Source organism: Manacus candei, unplaced genomic scaffold (assembly GCF_025592945.1).
Source record: "Manacus candei isolate 608988 ecotype Guabito, Panama unplaced genomic scaffold, ASM2559294v1 h1tg000060l, whole genome shotgun sequence".
Lineage (NCBI taxonomy): Eukaryota > Metazoa > Chordata > Aves > Passeriformes > Pipridae > Manacus > Manacus candei.
In genome coordinates, this window is record NW_026138108.1 from 2,264,276 (window position 1) to 2,282,245 (window position 17,970).

The following is a 17,970-nucleotide window of genomic DNA, read 5'->3' on the forward strand; positions in this document are numbered from 1 at the left end:
GTCTGAAGGTGTGGAGAAGTAGGCTGAGCCTCGGAGAGTGCTGATGCTTTTGCTCATCATATCTCCCCCAGATTTTTTCCCCTCAAGGAATGATCACATCCTTCAGAAGATCCCTTCAGAAGGATCACATCCTTCAGAAGTGTGACGCCTTTGGCTGCTCTGGCTTATTTTGGTGGCAAGCACCACTGCTGAGATGCAGCTTCAACCAGAAGCTGGGGTAGGCTGTCCAATGACAAGAATCCTTCTTGTTCCTCCTAAAGGAAGGTCAGGATGGCTCCTGGTATCCATTAGAGAGCTGCAATGGTCCAAAGATTTGGGTAATGTGGCCTGCAGTGGCCTGGCTTTAGCCTCCCCCTTGCTCAGATTCGGTTGTGTCCTCGTGCAGGGAGCAGGGAGCTGGGAGCTGGCAGTCCTGCTGTGTGCAGGCAAACCCTGCAAATGCTTTGTACAGCAGCTTTTCAACCTCAGCCTAATTTTAGCTTTGTGATATGGATGGCAACTAAAGTTGTCAGCAAACATGTTTTGTATTAGCACTTTTCCAGGTATTTCTCATGGTGTCTACACATTTATGTATCTCTTTCCCCCCCCCCTTTTTTTTTCTTACAGCTTCTGATATGAAGAAGGATATAGAGTCTTTAATAGCCCAGGAAAAAGCAGAGATCGTTGCCAAGTATGAGAAGGTACCAGCCTCGAGTCTCTCCCCAGCGTGCTGGCTAAGGCTGAAACTAGTAGATAGGAATGCTTCAAATAAGAATTGCTTCCCTGCAGACATTGCCCCAATAACCCTCATGCCATCAGGCTTCATGCCAGCTCTCCCTGCATTCTTCTGCCTGCACATCTCCTTTCACTACATCCATGGAGTTTCTTGAGGATCCCCTGTGTGCTCAGTATAGATCCTGAAAGGTGCTGGGCTTCTAATGCTCAGTGCTCCCTTAACAGCAGGACAGCTTGTGCCTGACAGCACTGGTTTCTCTGATGTACAGCCCTTCCCAGCCTGTAGCAGAGGCATGCATGGAATGCTGGATAGGCTGAACTTACCGTTTTTCTCTTACCTGTGTTGTATTTGTCTCTTTAGCACAGGTTTGGCATTTCTTGCTCTGTGCCTTTCAGCATGCAGGGAGAGAGGGATATGGGCTTTGGGGGTGGGATGAGGTCATTCCTGATGCTGGGACCAGCTCACAAATGTTCTTTCTGTTTTCAGGGCAGACAGGAAGGAGCTCCGATTGACCACTGGGAAGATGCCGATTTCACCCTGTATAAAGTCACAGACCGGTTTGGATTCCTACAGTAAGTCCTCCTGCCCAATCCTGTCTCCTCTGACCTGTGTATGTGTGTGGGCCATCCTTCTGCACCAAGCATGACAGGCCCAGCATCCTTCTTATAAGCTACTCTATGGGTTGGCTTGATCAATCCCAAATGCAGGAGGAAAGATGAGATGGGCCTCCTTCCTCAACTGTGCATGTTCAAACACTCTGATGCTTTGAATCTGCTCTGAGGCGAGGCTCAGAAGTGGTTTCCTATCACAAGCCTGGCATTAGAAGGTGCAGTCTGGTGCTCCTGTGCCTCCATGAAGGACCACAGTCTGTCACAGAGGGAGAGGCTCTTGTGTTTGCACCTAACAATTCAGGGAGGTATAGGAAGAGACGAGATATCTGATCATCTTTGGTTCCCTTAGGAAATCCCCATCTGAAGCAAGGCACAGATGACTTAGATGCACGCCCTGTGCCTGGGAAGAATGCTTAAAAGAACTATTTATTACAAATCTGAACAAAAGTTATAATAGTAGGCATTCTGTGTGTAGGAGTGGGGTTTGAAGAAATTGCTGTCCAGAAATTCTGCTTCCACACACTTTAAATTGCTAATGATGTGTGTATTGAAGAGGAGCTATACGCCAGGATTTCCAGTTATGTCCAGTGCTTGATTACCCCCCAGGAGCTCCTGTTGGGTAGTGGGGTTTCTTGCCCACAAAGTAACCAGTGACCCCTTGCTTTTTCAGTGAGCAGGAGCTGCCAACCCGCACCGCCTTGGAGGAGAAGGTGAGAGCTGCCAGCTCAGTCATCATGGATGTGGCATCCTTATCACACCATCTGGGGAGGGAATGTTTTTTGAGGAAATGAGTGTGCAAATGAGAGCAAAGCAGGCAGCCAGCACCCACTGGTCACTGCTGCTTGCCCAGAGGTGGGAACTCTGCATGATGCCCAGCTATTGGAGCTTTTATTTTCCTGGGTCAGGCATCTCTTCCTCCACGCCAAGCTGAAAAAGCACCTTTTCAAGCAATTTTGGGCTTTTCCCTCTGCTTTGGCACAGTGCTCAGCAGCTGTGGCTTGAAAAGGGGACTGCATGTGCAGGGGAAAGAGGTCATCTCCATCCTCATCTCCCCTGAGATGAAAGCATGTCCTCTGTTAGGATCCTACTAACAAGGACTCAGCAGCATCATGTTTCTGCCAGTCTGATACAGTGATAGAGTTTGAGGCTAGCTGAACCTGCAAGTATTTTTATTGTCAAGGAATAGTCCTCTTGGAAATGCTTTCTCTATGTTAAGCCTGTGTGTCTTGTCATTTTTACCAATGCTACTTTTAATTACCATGGGTTGAAATTACCAGTTTCTGCAAGCAGCAGTGGATTATTCCCATCTCTAATGTGAAGTCTTGCATAGAAGTTTAAATCTAAGAGAACGAAGTTTTGTGTTTTCAGGAGTTATCTTCTGGGGCTTTTTTTTCTTAAATTTGTCTTCTCTTCCCTCCACCAGCAAAAACAGCAGGAAATTGAACGTGTGGACAAGTGGCTTAAGATGCTGAAGAAATGGGGCAAATACAGAAACAGTGACAAGGTAAGGAGGAAAAGAAAGAGCATGTGTCTGGAAGGGCGGGTCTGATGCATCCTTATGATGAGTCAGGCTTTCAAAAAGTTGATAGAGAAACCAGAGATCACTGGAACGGTGCCTAATTCTACTCATTGGTCTTTAATATTTTAAACCTTTCCTTGAAATTGCTGGGTTACCAGTCAGGGGAAAAGTCCTGTTCTGACTTACATGGTTTTAAAAAGGGTTTCCTAAATGCTGCTGACGGGTTTGCACTTCTGCTTCCCTGTGCAAACAGGAGCACAGCAGAGATATTTGTGTGCCCAGCTGGGTCCCTGCCCAGTGAGAGCAGAGGGCAGTGCACGCCACAGATTGCTTCTGTGTCTCCACCTCCTGGGAATGATGTGGGAGATGTGACTGATACGGTCCAGTTGATGTTCCTTGTAATTCTCCTTGGAGGAAGAATTATTTGTCTAGAGCATCACCTGGATTTCATATTTTGCTCCTAGCTGTGCCTGTGAAAAGCCACTTAGGTTTTAGATTTGTGTCCACCTGTGTGTGAAAATCAAGGATGGAGATAGCCTTCACGTTTAGCAGGAGGAGTGGGATGTTTATCTGGATTGCTTTAGCTCCTACTGAGAGTCCTTGGGAGAAATTTGGGCTTGGTTAATAGGGTTACACAGAGAGAAATGTCTCAGATGAGAATATTTTCATAGCTGTAGGGATAATGTCAAGCAGAGCATCCTCCTTGCCCAGCCATCAGGAGGGATGTCCGGTTCACCCAGCTGTAGTCTCATCCTTTTTTAAAAAAAAAAAAAAAAACCAAAATCATCTTCATTAGAGCAGGGTTAGGGTGTAGATGGGCTTGGGACTTTTAAGTCTTTTTGTTTACTTCAGGGTGGTTCCTATTATTTGGTTCATCGGTGCTGCTCCACAGGCAAAATTAGAGGCTCTCCTATGGCTTGTTTTTTTCCTAATTAGAAGTTAGCACTAATTGTTTAGTGGCCTTGTGGGTAAACCACTGAATTCCAGCAGAGTGCAGGGAATTCCTTTGGGTCCTGGAGGATGTTGGGGGCGAGTAATGATGCACAACTTGGCTTCCCTGAGTCAGCCAGTGGGGACAGACAGAATCTGGCATGAGGGGTGTAGAGCAGTAGCGATCCCCATCTATCTTGGATTTACTTTAATAGTTAGTGGGTGTGTTAAGCACACTGTGGCTGACATCACTCAGGTCTGCTGGATGGCGAAGGCTTGGACCGGCAAGTGGGGTTTGAGGGTCTTTGGGTCAGAAAATCACAGAGCTCTTGTAGTAGAATAAAGGATGTTATTTATAACAGCCTGTAAATGGTCGATGACTCTTGGGCACAGAGATGGCATTGTCTTCATGCTGGGGGACTGGAAATGGCTGTCCCCTCTCCCAGCAGACAGAGAAGCAGTGCTTGGCCCCAAGCAGGGAAGGGAGCAGTCTGGTGACCCCAGAGTAGAAAGGAGCTTTGGTTTCAGTCCCGTCCAGCCTAACACCCTGCTGCCTTGTGCCAAGACAAGTGCAGGCAGGGAGGTCTGTAGCAGCCACACAGACCCTGAGAGGCACAAAAAAGTGCTTTTAAAAAAATAGTAAAATGAGGTTGTACCCTTCACCTAGATGTGCAACCCCATGCTCTCATGTCAGGAGCATGGAAGGTGCTCAGATATTCCTGTTACAGCAGCTGGATGCAGAATCAGCTGTGGCATTTCAAGGACCTTATGCTGGGATCACAGTCATGCCCTTGAGATGGCTACGTTTTCTAAGTAAAGTAAATCTGACAAGCCCTTGATCTGATTTTTCTAAAGCAGAGTGGGTTGGTTTTGTTCCCTCTCTGAGCACTCAGGCTGACACATCTGCCTTGCACGTTTTCTTCAGGTTTGTCTTTTCCACTTTGCTGACATGATAGAAACCAGAGTGTCACAAGACAGCAGCTCCGTGTTATTTTAACAATGACTAGGATGTCGTCTTTGAAAAATTCCTCTTACTGAAGACAGGAATCTTCCCTTTGATGTTCATTTTGATACACTGTGCTTTTTTAGAAGGAAAAAAATCTTGTTGCAGGAATCACAGGCAGTTTCACAGAGAAATTGCCCTGACTTTGACTGCATGAATGATGTAGAAACCTGTCTTTCCAGGTTAGGACTTTCTGGACTTCAGGGCCAACCTTTTGAGTTCCAGTTCATATGCTGGAGCTGGCAGACATCTGATCATATTGAGTGCTTGATGAAAAGGGACTTACCAAGCAGGCCACTGGGTTTTGCAGCATCTTTGTACTCGATCGGGGCTTAGGTTGTTGTCTCAGTCTCTGTGTTGTGAAATGTCCACAGGAGGAGGGAGGTTTTGTACCCATCCAGGGTGCTGACTCCAAAGCAGTTACCCATCAATGGGCAAGAAAGCAGCTTTTTCAGACCCCTGGCATGAGCCATTGCCAGAGAGCAGCAGGTTGGGCTTCCTGTTCCCTCACCTGCAGCCAGTGTGCATCCCTGTGTGCTGCTGGTTGCAGTCTGGGTCTTGTGGCTGTCACAAATTATAGGAAATCAGGGTGAAAAAAAGAGGAAGACCTTTTACAGTTCCTAGCCCAGAATGGCCTGACCATACCTAAAATAATTTCTGGCATAACCTGTTTCAGGATGAGAAACAAATAGGATTATCTTAATTAAAGTGATGTCCTGAGGCTCCCTGTTCTCGTTATCACTTCAGATTTGTCTCCATGTCTCTTCTCGACACATTTTGTAGCGACGTGATTTAATTTCAGTAGCAACATCAGCAAAAAGTGACACCAGCACAATTCCTCACATGGGTGGGGTTAGAATGATGCAATAGTGCTTTTTTCTGGCTGCACTTCCACAAGGGAAAGGGCACAAAAATAAAGGAGTTCATGAAAGGACCACACTGTTTTGCAGAGTTAAGCTATGTCAAACTTGCATAGAAGTGCTAAATTGTGTTACTTGGGGTTCAGCACAGGGAGGGTCAAGTGGTCTTTGTCCTCTTCACTGCTGGTTTGAACCCAGGTTTAAATCTCAACCTGACTCTGCTTGGGAAGGTTAGGAAGTGGTTGGTGCGTGTAAAAATATAACAGTTCAGGCAGCACAGTTTTGCAGAGAAAAAAGGCTCTGCTGTGTGTGCTCCAACAGTGGGATAATTTATTCATCATAGCCCTGAAATAGATGGATTTCAGCCAGAAGTATCGGTCGTAGGGAGAGGATATGACATCTGCATCATTTGCAAGCTGTGTCTTATTGCTGTCCATGTGGGATGGGACCATTAAAAAGGGATGTCTTTGGTCAGAGATGTCTGGTTTTTAGGCAAAGCCTGCCTTTGTGCATGGGGGTAGCCTGGTCTCTGCTAAGGTCATGGGAGTGCAGGGCACTTAATCCAGTGCATACCAGCCAAGCAGTTTAGGATGAATTGGGGATCTGTATGGACTGACACAGACCCCCAGGAGCAAATAGTCTGCTAATGCCAGGGAGAGCCAGCAGATGTTTGTCATGTCAGGGTTGGCTGAAGTCAGGTCTCCTGCATGCAAATGCTATGGGAAAGAAAAGGGGTTGCATCTGGGAGCTGCAGGGTGGCTTCACCTGCCTTTTTTTTTTTTTTCCATTTTAGAGGAGCAGGTTGCATTTTTCTCTCCTCCAAAGGTAGCCCAGGCAGTAAAGGTAAATGCCTACCCACAGCCCATCAGCTTTAGGATTTAAATTTGCCCCTGCTTTGCTGCTGGAGCCCCTGCAGACCTGGTGGCACCTCATCTGGCATAGCTGCATAGGCTCCAGCTGCAGGCACAGCAGCTGAGTTGGGAGTAAGCATTATCTGTATGGAAAAAAAGCCACATGCAGTGATGTCCCATCTGCCAGGTGTCTTGCACAGCCACATCATCAGTCAGTCATCTTTGTGCAGTCAGCTGGCTTTGTGGTACGAAAAAGAAATCCTCTTCTCTGGGGTGATGGTTGTCGTGCTGGTGGTGGTGAAAATCTTCATAGCTCATTTCCCCTGGTGCATCATTGGTAGAGGATGTGAAGAAGTCTTTCCTCTTCAGAAGGATCACCCTTTGAGCCCTAAAGGAATTTAGGAGGGGGACTTCCCTGCACTTCAGGGAAAGGGATATCATCATGCATACTCGAGATTTGGGCATTGCTCCTGCAGTCTCTTCCTGGTGAGCCATGCACAAGGCTGAGAAGGTAACAGTGACAGACTGCAAAGTGTGAAAGTGAACTGCAATGTGTATATTCTGCTTTAAAAACCAACCCACGTCTCCCAACCCCTTTTTAACTGCAGTGTCTTTACTGCAAAAACATGTTCTGTCTTTAAAGGCAGTAACTCCACTCTTCTAGTTAATGACCTGGAGCACTTGGTTGGGTACTTCTCAGAGGAGATTTCTGATGCAGGAAGATGGAGCTCAGGTCTGTACTTCTATAGGCTTCCCCATCCCAATTACCAGGAAGAAAATACATGGGGAAGGGAGAGATAAGGATGGGGTGGTGATGGCCTCTGTGCCACAACCTTTGTATGCTAAAGCCTAGAGAGGGAAGATGATCCTATGACAAAATCTGCAGCAGGTTTTAAACACTGTGGGTTCAGTCCTTGGCTGACATGGCTTTTCTGCACAGTGTCTTGAACTATTACTTTGACTACCAGCAGCTCCATTTGTGGAGCGGGGTGATGTCCATTCTTCCTGCCCTGCGTTGGTCAGTCTGTCAGTCTGCATAGCACGTGATCTGGTTGCTCCCTTCCCATCTATAAGGGCTGAGCAGTCCATAAGAGATCAAAGATTGTGACCTTGAGAGTTGTTTTTGATTCTCACATGAAACAGGAATTGTCATCACCTGATGCCTTACCTCTGTCACTTCGTCCCAGCGTAAATGCTGCTTGTAATGGTAACTTCCCTGTTTTCCTTTTAAGTTTCACAGTGCAGAAAAGTTGCTCATTTTTCCTCTGTGTGACTCACAGCTCCGAGGTTTTATCACTTTCATGTCTGGAGGCGGTGGGAGGAGGAAAGCCCTTGAATAAATAACATGAAGGCATTTCAGTTCAGTGTCATCTCAGCATGTTTTGTAACTTTCCTGTTCCTTCCACACTTGTGCAAAGAAAATCATTAGAGACATTTACTATATGCCACTGAGGGTTGCACTCATTAAAGTACAGCAATACCAGCTCTGGGAATTCAAAACAAAATTATTTTCTTCCCACAGAGCTAAGCATCACCTACCCTGGCAGCTGTCAGTCAGTCTCTCCTAATCCATTGGAAATAAATAATTTTTTCCGAATCGGTGTTTTTATCAGAATTGGTTCATACTCCAGTTTCTTGATCCCATCTCAGCTTTTGCTTCATGAAGGCATGAGTGCTTGCAGGAGCCAGGCTTTCATGGGTGCCTTGCCAGTACTACTTTGGGGATGTGGTTCACCTTTGTGTCTCTTGATGCATTGCACTTCTTTCATCCTGATTTAATGACTCTCAGGAACTGGGTCTTTCACCTGTGGGGATGAAGCTGTCCTGCATGGTGTGAAGGTTTGCTGTCCTCAGAAGCACCTCCTCACGTGAGCTTGGACGAGCAGAACCAACTCCCCTGGATGTGCAGATGGCGAATTAGTGATGTCCCTCTTAAAATGCTGGATGCTGTTGAGCAGGATGATGGCCTTCTATGGGTGTGTCTTGCTACTGAGGTTGCCTTTTGTTGCTATTGAGGTTGCCTTGAGGTAGACAGAGGGGAGGGCAGGATCTGGTAAAAGATTTCTGTAGGATTTGGTCCTGGCTGTATATTGGACCTTCAAAGCTGGTGCTAAGCAGCACTTGGGCAAAGCAAGGATTTGGGAAGTGCAGAGAATGGATTTTTGAATGTTGAATGTGAATTACACTTACAGGATCAGGATACATTACACTGACACTTCCTGTGACAGCAGAAATACTGAAATATTTATCATAACGGGGTGCAAAAGCATTCCCACACACATCTAGTTCTACTAGTACTGCATGGTGATCTTGACGCTTGCTACAGAGCTGGTTTATATACCTATTTTGGCTGGGATAGTGGTGTTAATTCTTTGCTGTCACCTAGCCTGTCTGCTTGAACTCCACCTCCTGTCTTGCCTCATCTTGTCCTGGCTCTTCAGCCCATTGCTGGGTTTTGCCCTGGGTAGGCACAGTGCTGCTGTGCAGACAGGAACAAAAGAGGGGCATGGGTCTGTGCTGCAGAGGCTGCGAGCCAGCTGTGGTTATGGTCCTTATATCTTTGTGAAAAGTTGGCTTTAAAAAGTCAAGTTGGAAATAAAAAAGGCAATGGTGTGAGGTGGGTCAGAAAGGAAAGGTAGCAAGAGCAGATGTTCAGTTTGGTGTAAGAGATGCAAAGATAGTGCAGCAGGCCCATGTCCAGAAAACCTTCTACTAGGATCTCAATGCTTCCCTGTCAATTGCAGCCCCCCCTCTCTTGCATCAGCCTGGATTGCATGAAGCAGAACAACCTTTGGAAAAAAAAAAAGAGGGATTTTGAAGGTGGGCAGGTACATTTGTACCAGGCAGTGACAGTAGCTCAAGCTGATTGCCTGGTTGGGTGCTGCCCTGCTCAGCCTCGAGCTCATTCCTATGACTGAAAATCCAGCACTTCTGTCCCCTTGCAAGGGATTGTCTGGTTCTGAGGGAGCACCACATCACAACATAAATACCCTCCGTGGCTGGAGGTTGGGCATGTGCTGCAGGTCCTCAGGAGCCTGGAGGAGTGCTCCAGTTGGTTTTGTGCTGCAGCTGCAAGGCATTTCACGGGTGGGATGAATGAAAGGGTGGAAAATACTCCAAAATGGAGCTTTTTTTCTTTTTTATGAAGCATTTTCTTTTAATGGAAGAAGTCAGCAATGGAACAAAAGCTTTTTTTTTCTTTCCATTTTGCACTGAAATTTAATGGTCTCTTTAGAGAGAAAGGGCTTTATGGCAAGAAAAAGGAAAGAAGCATCTGTGAGATGAAGTGAACATGTGCATGTTTGTCACCAATCCCCCTCTTTGCCTGGTGAGTGCCCTGCACGTTCAGGGGAGAGCCCTTGGTGTAGCCTGCAATCTGCTTTGCCATTTGTCAAACTGTGAAGCTGCTGTGGACACATCTTTGTGGCTCTCATGGTGAGGGCTCTCCTCTCCAAGGAAAAATGTGTTTTTCTGTCAGTCCCTGAGCATCTAGATGAGAACAGCTATGCCAGGTCAGATCAAAGGCTTCAAAGCCAAGGGTGCTGCATCTGGTCTTTGAAGATGAGTCCAAGGGCAAGCATGCCTGCAGAGCTATGATCCTATTGGCATCATGGAGACATAGTGGGGTGGCTTCTGTAACTGGAGTGGAACGTTGGAATGGAAGGATGCAGGCTCTTTAGGAAGGACAGGGAGGGGAGATGAGGAGTGGGTGTCACACTCTGTCAGTGAGGAGTGCATGGAGCTCCGCTTGGGAATGGACGAGGAGCAGAGAGCTTGTGGGTCAGGATTAAAGGGAGGACAGGGACAAGTGTTGTTTTAGTGGGGGTTTGCTACAGGCCATCCAACCAGGAAGACTGAGCACATGAGGCCCTGGAGACAGTTAGAGCAGCCTCATGTTCGTGAGCTCTGGTCCCCATGGGGGGCTTCAGCCACCCTAATATCTGCTGGAGGGGACAGCACAGCAGGGCATAAGCAATATGGGAGGAATGCATTGATGATAACTTCCTTCTCCAAATGACAGAGGAGCCAACGAGGAGAAGATGCTATGCTGGACCTTGTTCTCACCAACAGGGAGGGGCTGGTGGGGAATGTGAAGTTCAAGGGCAGCCTTGGCTGCAGCGGCCATGAAATGCTGGAGTTCAAGATCCTTAGGGCAGCAAGGAGGATGTACAAGCTCACTACCCTGGACTTCAGGAGAACAGACTTTGTCCTCTTCAAGGATCTGCTTGGGAGAGTACCATGGGATAAAGCCCTGGAGGGAAGAGGCATCCAAGGAAGCTGGCTGATATTCAGGCATTGCCTCCCCCAAGCTCAGGAGCAATGCTTCCTAACAAAGACCTCTCCACTGCAGATAGGTTGAGATAGCTAGGTTGTGCAACCTGAAAAAGAGAAGGCTCCAGGGAGAACTCTTAGTGGCCTTCCAGTACTTAAAAGGGGCTTATAAAAAAAGAGGGAGAGCAACTTTTTACATGGGAAGATAGTGATAGGACAAGAGGGAACAGTTTTAAACTAAAAGAGGGCAAGTTTAGATTAGATGTTAGGAAGAAATTGTTTACTGTGAGGGTGGTGAAGCACTGGCATGGATTGCCTAGAGAAGCTGTGGCTGCCCCACCCCTGGAAGTGTTCAAAGCCAGGTTGGATGGGGCTATGAGCGACCCAGTGTAGTGGAAGGTGTCCCTGCCCATGGCAGGAAACAGGTGTTGGAAATAGATGATCTGTAAGGTTCCTTCCAACTCAAACTGTTCTATGGTGCCATGATTATATGATTTTGACTGAGTAGTCGTCTTCAATGGATGCAGGTAGTCAGCTCATCCATCAGATGCGCCAGTGCAGGCAGATGAAGTGACCGGTTGGGGTGTCTGCTCAGATGGCTGCTGATCTGCCCCAGCAAACCATGGAGAAAATCTGTTCTGCCACCAGCAGGACCAGCTAACCTTGCACACGTTTCCTTCCCTGCAGATGTGCCGGCGAGTGTACAAAGGGATCCCACTCCAAGTGAGAGGCCAGGTCTGGTCACTTCTGTTGGATGTCGAGAAGATGAAGAAGGAGAACGAAGGAAAATACGAGGTATGAGCTCTTCCTGGCAAAGACAACAAGAGCAAGGTGATGAGGAGGCTAGATTGGTTGGGGAGGCTGGTTAGGTGGGGCTTCATCAGTCAGGGCAAGTTGGACCCGTGGTGCATGCAGGCGTCTCCATCTCCACTGGCATGGGCAGGAGAGAAATGGGAGTTCTTGTGGGGATGCTTTAATGGGCAGGAGAATTGCATGGCCCCTGTGTGCTCCCTCACAGGGTAGCAGCGTGGTGAGTGCCCTAGGGTGTGTGCTGGTGGTGAGGCCTCATCCTGTCTGTGAACTTCTGCGACCTCTGAGGAGGAAAGGCGTTTTATACCCTTTGCGTTTTCAGTGGGGACTGAAAACACAAGTGGTATAAACTCTTTATCAGTGGAAGTACATCAAGCTGGGGTCTTTTAGCATGTTAGCTGGCTGCTTTCTGTAATATGTTGCTTCCATCTGTTGTGCTGGGAGTTGCAAGCAAAGTTGCTGTCAGTTTTATTGCATCTTTAGGGAGAGATGCAGGCAAAAGTGAGGGAAGGCTTAGCAAAGGTACCGCTCACAGTTCCCTGAGCTCCCTGGGGTGATGCAGAGTAGTCACGAGTACCCTGGAGCAGGTAGGTGCTAGATGGGGGTACCCCAAACCTCTGTGTGTGCTTGAAAGTTTGAAATCCCCAGGTGCAGCAAGGTGAGAAGCCCTAAACCAGCCAGCAATCGGTTGTTAGTCAAGAAACCAAAATAAGGGTGGGGTGAAGGCAGATCTTGTAAGTTGGTTTAATTCTGAGCACAGGGTCCTGGCTTACCACTTAGATGTGCAGCCAAAAGTTAACTGACAGCATTGGGAGAGCTTGGATTGAAGGGGATTCTTTTATCTTCCATCTTCAATTCTTTATAACTGTTGTGAACGTTTCTATTAAAAATCAATATTAAAAACTACTTTTCTGTTAAAAATCACTTCTTTTCTCTGCAAGTAGGAGAAAAGCCTGCCTTGCATTGCTTCCTACCAGAGCGCTGCATGCTTCAGGCTTGGATTCCATGTCATTAAATAAGCAGTTTCTGTAGCATGCATTGAACAGGAACCCAAGTGACAGGGCTTCTTGTATTTGTTATTTTTATTTCCGGTGTTTTGGCTCCTTTCCATAGGCAGTATGGTAGCCTTTGGTTGATAATTAACTTATTTTCCAAACCTCTGTTGTGATTTAGCTTGCATCACGTACCAGGGCGAGGTGTTGTGGAGACAATTATTTTTCAGAGGCAGGAGGTTGAGTGCTGCTTCCAGCAGGTATTTCTAAAAATCCCTGCCTATTAAGCGGGATGATGATAACGCTCATTATAGTCAGTCAGGCATAGATGTTACTGGCGAGGTGCCGCTGGGATGGGGGCACAGGCAGGGGCTTGGGGAAGGCGGGCTGGGCTCACTGCAGTCAGCAGAGATAAGGAAGATCTCCCAGAACACAGATTAAAATTGTACTCCCTCCCTCGAAGCTGTGCTACACAGGCAGGGAAGCAATCCAAGCAAATGAAAGTCGAAAGGAGTTTATCTGTGCTCCAGAGGGGTCTGCGATAAACAGGAGCTTCAGGGCTAATAAGCTTTGCTGGATGCAAACCCTCTACAAGCTCATCTTAATCTGCCTCTTCTTTGGTGCCACCTGCTGCCAGTAATTAGCTCTCTCCTAATTTCCTCCAGGAGAGGCTCAGTGCTGATCCTGGATGAGGGGTTTTGCTTTCAAGAAGGGACTAAGCCTCAGACTTGAGTCATGTAGGGGCTGGTCCCAAGGCCACCCCATTTCTCCCTGGGGTGTGAACTGTAGCACAAAAGCCCGGAGGCTACCACGGGACATGCCATGCTTAGTTTTGATGTGGTTGTGATGCTCTGCTCCTCTGGGGTTTGTTAGTCACAACTGGAGGGCTTGAGGGGAGCTGAGAAGGCAGCAGGAGAAACATCTTGGCCATGGGGCAGAGCAGAGGCATCCTGGCTTTTACCCGCTGCTTTGTACAAGGTCTCTGGGACAGGACCTTCAGCTTCCCAGCCTCTGTTCTGCCACCAGCTTGCAGGGCTCACAGTGCTAATGAGCTCAGCAGAGCAACTGCAGAGCAGCTGTGGAACCCCCAGTATACTTAAAGAGGAAAAAAAGGAGAATAACCCAACCTGGGTTTTCTTTTTTAACATCTGCGCAATTACTAAAGTCTTCTGAGTGCATGGAGACGACAAAGTGCTGTGCAACCTACCTGCTATTCAGATGCAGTACTTCAAAACAAACTGAAGTAGGGTTATTTACAGTCTTTGAGAGATTGCCATGTTATTCTGGCAGGGAAAACAAGAGGGACTTTAACGGGGAAATTTGAACTGAACTGACCCAGTGGATATGAATAATCCTCTTCTCTCAGGTAGTCTATTTGCTTTATAGAGGACAAGTATCCATAAGATGCAGAGAGCACAGTATTTACAGCAGGGAAATTATGTTCTTCATCAGACCTTCACTCTGCGGCTGCTTTTATCCTCCCTTGTCTTGTGCAGGCAAAAATTCAAAATAGCCCTTATACTGTTGCTTCTCCACACAGTTGCTTTCAAGGTTGGAGTTAATATTCCCAAGATGCTGTGACTGCCCAAAATGTTGACCTTTTGATGTTCCCCAGAGCTGATGTGGCCACCTCAGGAGGTCAACAACAGCATGGAGGCACCTGGTATCAGGCTGACAAGCATTCATAGGATGGAAGCTGCTGGAGCAGATAATAAGCATCTGTGCAGATGTGTTATTTTCTGTCTCCTGTGTCAGCCCAGGAGGGGTCCTGAACCTGGGCTTAAGGCAGGGTGGGCTTGCTGTTCATCTCCGCTGCCTCGAACCTGCCGGTGGATTTCAGTCTGCCCGAGCTCAGTCACAAAATGTATTTTCTTCATGCAGTTGGCTCCGTAGCTATCAAAGGAGGAGGGCAGGATCACTGGCAGTATCTAAAGGCTGTGAGATGAGATCCTTGGCTATTGCATAATGGCCTTTGCCTGCAGCACAGGGCTGAACAGTGGGTTACGAATGGGACTGTGGTGGGATTTGTCCATGGAGCATCTTCAGCTTGAAACTCTGAGGGCACAATTGGTTGAGGGGGTCTTAACTTTCATTTGAATTTTCATTTTTTTGCACTGGACTTAAGTCTTTTGTCTATGTGATGCTGCCTTAAATGATTAACCAGCATGGGAGGGAACATGGGAGTTCTTGGTTTTGGGTTTAGTTTCTCTTCTGGTCTCTGCTGGTTTCTTTAAATTTGCACCAGTCCAAGGGAATACCCCAGAACTGCTTTTCTAATGGAAACTCCTTAAATCTTATATGATTCTCTTCTGCAGGGCGAGTAGTAGTTGGAGATCATTTCAGAGTCTGTTATAACAGTTTGGACTTTGTTATGACTGAGCCTTTGAAAAGCTCAGGGACTCAGTGTGTACACCTGCATGTTGGTTCCTTAAGGAAGTTTATCATTCCTTAAGCACTAACAGAGCTCTCAATGCTTTATGATAGCCAGCCGGACAAAGAAATCAAAATAAATCAAAGTGGAATTTAATTGTAAAGGTTTTAGATTCTGAAAACTCAGTATCTGCATTGGAAGATGGGCGAAGGCTGGGTTGGCAGCTGCCACTGTCGTAACGTGTGAATGTGGGGTCGTCCCCTTCTCCTGGGCCAGCAGCACAGACAAGGGGTTGGGGATTCACCTCCAGGCTGCATATCATTGCTTACTGAAAGGTGGCAATGTCCCCTGCTCTGGATACCTCTGTGCAGCTCACAAGCTGCCACTCCTGCTGTAGGAAGCCTGACTTCCCACTGTAGGGGGAGAGGCATGGACTTAGATGGTGTCTGACTTCTGCCTCTTGTCTGTCCCTGTCCCGTCCAGCAAATGAAAGAACAAGCAAAGTGTTTTTCATCGGAAATCAAGCAGATAGATTTGGATGTTAACCGCACCTTCCGAAACCACATCATGTTTCGGGATCGCTACGGAGTGAAGTGAGTACAGGAGGCTTCGCGGGGCTATACAGACGCCGGTGACAGTGGATATGGGGGGATGAGCTGGAGAGGGGCCAGCAGTCCCCTGGTTTGGGGTGGCCACCAGCACCCTGGCTCAGAGCAGCTCACAGGAGAGCAAAGCCATCTCTGCCTGCTCCTCAAACCCTCACCACGCAATACAACCCACACATGTTGGGCTGCTGATTCTCCCTTCAGAGAGGTCCACACTGCACCACATTCAGCCCCAGTTCTTGAGCCAAGCACCACCAGCCTGTTGCAGTGCCTTGTCCCCCAAGGTTACAGAGGGCTTGGTTTGGGATGGCTGGGATGATGGAGTGGGCCCATCAGGATCTGGGTGGGACGGGGTCTCCACAACAGATGGAGTCGGAGAGGTTTGACAAAGTGGCTTTGTCACTTGGATGAGTCACACCTCGCTGCCCTACACAGTCTCTGAGGAAGTGCTTTCTAGTTTTGTGAGACCTGCTCCTTGCAGGAGGCTCCTGTGCAAAAGGCATAATTGGCTGGGTGTTTTCAGGGTCTTTGCTCTCTGTGTATGCATTGATGTGGTCACAAAGCTGGAGACTTTGGGCTCAAGTGTTTTAATATCCTTCTTTCTCCCCAGGCAACAGGCACTCTTCCATGTCTTGTCAGCATACTCTGTTTATAACACCGTAAGTAGTAAGTCCAGTCAACATGAATAGTGTTGTGCTTTACATGTATATATATATATATGTAAAGATTTTTAAAAAGCATTTTATATATATATGTAGACAAGTATGTTTGTATGTATATATATATACAAAATATTTATTTTATATATATATATATATAAAATAGACACACACATATTTAACCAGTGGTAATTCCAATTTTAAGTCCTAATGCTGGCTTATACAGACAGCTGCAAGACTCTCAGGCAGTACAGGAGTCTTTGCATAGTTGTTTCATTCCTTTGTTCGTTTTGTCACCTGGTAAATGACATCTGGCAGATTCAGTTTGGGTGAGAGTCAGCAAAGAACAGGGGATTGCCCTTTGGCTTTCCAGCAACACTAGTTAGTCTCTTGGTAGTCTGCCATGTTTCTGCCTTCTTGTCTTACACCAAATGGCATTCCTTGTTATAAACACTGACTTATTTCAGCAAACCAGTCATTTTTTAGCTGAAGGGCATAGGCAGAATAAGCCTAAACTAGCAGCTGAACCTACAGCCTCCATCTCCGGGAGGGGACAGTTACCCCATGAGGCACAGAAGATGCTCAAGGGGTTAGTCAAGGAGCCTCCCTCATACCAGATAAATGCTTATCACATTTATTTATTGTTTAATTACTTCAGTGCTCATATGGCTGAAGGAATCCAAAACAGCATCAGTCACATGCTGTTTGTCATCCCATCTCCTTGAAGTAGCTGCAGGCACCTCTTATGTTGGGTTTCTGTCCCTCACCCTCCAGGCTTGAGCAGGGAGCAGAGGCATGGTGGGGTAACATTGCCTTCAAACCCCTCACCTCCTGCTGGAGGCCCTGTTAGAGCAGGTCTGGAGGAAGGGCACAAAAATGGTCAGAGGGCCAGAACCCCTCTCTTGTTAAGAAAGGGTCAGAGTTGGGATTGTTCAGCCTGGAGAAGAGAAGGTTCTGGAAAGACCTCATTGCAGCCTTTTAATATATAAAAGGGTGTTATAAAAAAAAAAGATGGAAAGACTTTTTATTAGGGCACGTAGTGACAGGACAAGGGGCAACATTTTTAAACTGAAAGAGATATGTTTAGCTTGAACATAAGGAAGACGTTTTTCACAATGAGTGTGATGATGCACTGGAACAGGTTGCCCAGAGAAGCTGTGGATGCCCCATTCCTGGCAGTGTTCAAGGCCTGGTTGGATGGGGCTTTGAGCAACCTGGTGCAGTGGAAGGTGTCTCTGTGCATGGCAGGGGGGTTGGGCGAAATGATTATGCAGGTCCCTTCCAACCCAATCTACTGTGAGTCAGTGATGTAGTAGATGCTGTAGACATGTGGGAGCTGTGAATTTGGACATAAATGGTAAAGACATTGAAACAGGGCAAACCTTGAAAGAGGAGAGGGAAGCATCGGCAGCCTGACCTGCTTCTACAGTTTTAGCATTATGGTAGTAAGCGTGTCCCTCTTGGCTCTTGCAGGAAGTGAGCTACTGCCAAGGGATGAGCCAGATTGCAGCCATCCTCCTGATGTACTTGAATGAAGAAGATGCATTTTGGGCACTGGCACAGCTGCTGACCAATCAGCGACACGCCATGCACGGTAAGGCTGGGGGGGATGTGGATGGGTGTCTGGCAACAGAAGGGAAGGCTGTTTAGTTGGTCAGTAGAGCCTTGTTTCTCCTCACATACTTGTTTAATTAAAGTGGGTAAGGCTTAACTATATACGCAGCCTGACTATGGAGTTGAACTTTGCTCTTGGAGGCAGACAAGTTCTTATC

The 17,970-nt window shown here is 47.2% G+C and overlaps 1 protein-coding gene across 5 annotated transcripts in view; it reads left to right on the plus strand.

The window, feature by feature from the left end:
• The window catches only part of LOC127478516 (USP6 N-terminal-like protein), a 77,881-nt gene that overhangs the window by 49,783 nt on the left and 10,128 nt on the right, over window positions 1-17,970 (plus strand). For 3 of the 5 annotated variants that reach the window (XM_051804346.1, XM_051804345.1, XM_051804348.1), the window contains 8 exons: window positions 607-680; window positions 1,202-1,287; window positions 1,997-2,036; window positions 2,750-2,830; window positions 11,449-11,556; window positions 15,418-15,527; window positions 16,150-16,198; window positions 17,672-17,792. In XM_051804346.1, coding sequence (XP_051660306.1) covers window positions 615-680; window positions 1,202-1,287; window positions 1,997-2,036; window positions 2,750-2,830; window positions 11,449-11,556; window positions 15,418-15,527; window positions 16,150-16,198; window positions 17,672-17,792 — 661 coding nt within the window. In that variant the 5' untranslated portion in view covers window positions 607-614. Of the gene's footprint in view, window positions 1-606; window positions 681-1,201; window positions 1,288-1,996; window positions 2,037-2,749; window positions 2,831-11,448; window positions 11,557-15,415; window positions 15,528-16,149; window positions 16,199-17,671; window positions 17,793-17,970 lie in introns of all 5 variants that reach the window. The other 2 variants (XM_051804349.1, XM_051804350.1) reach the window with 1 other exon arrangement.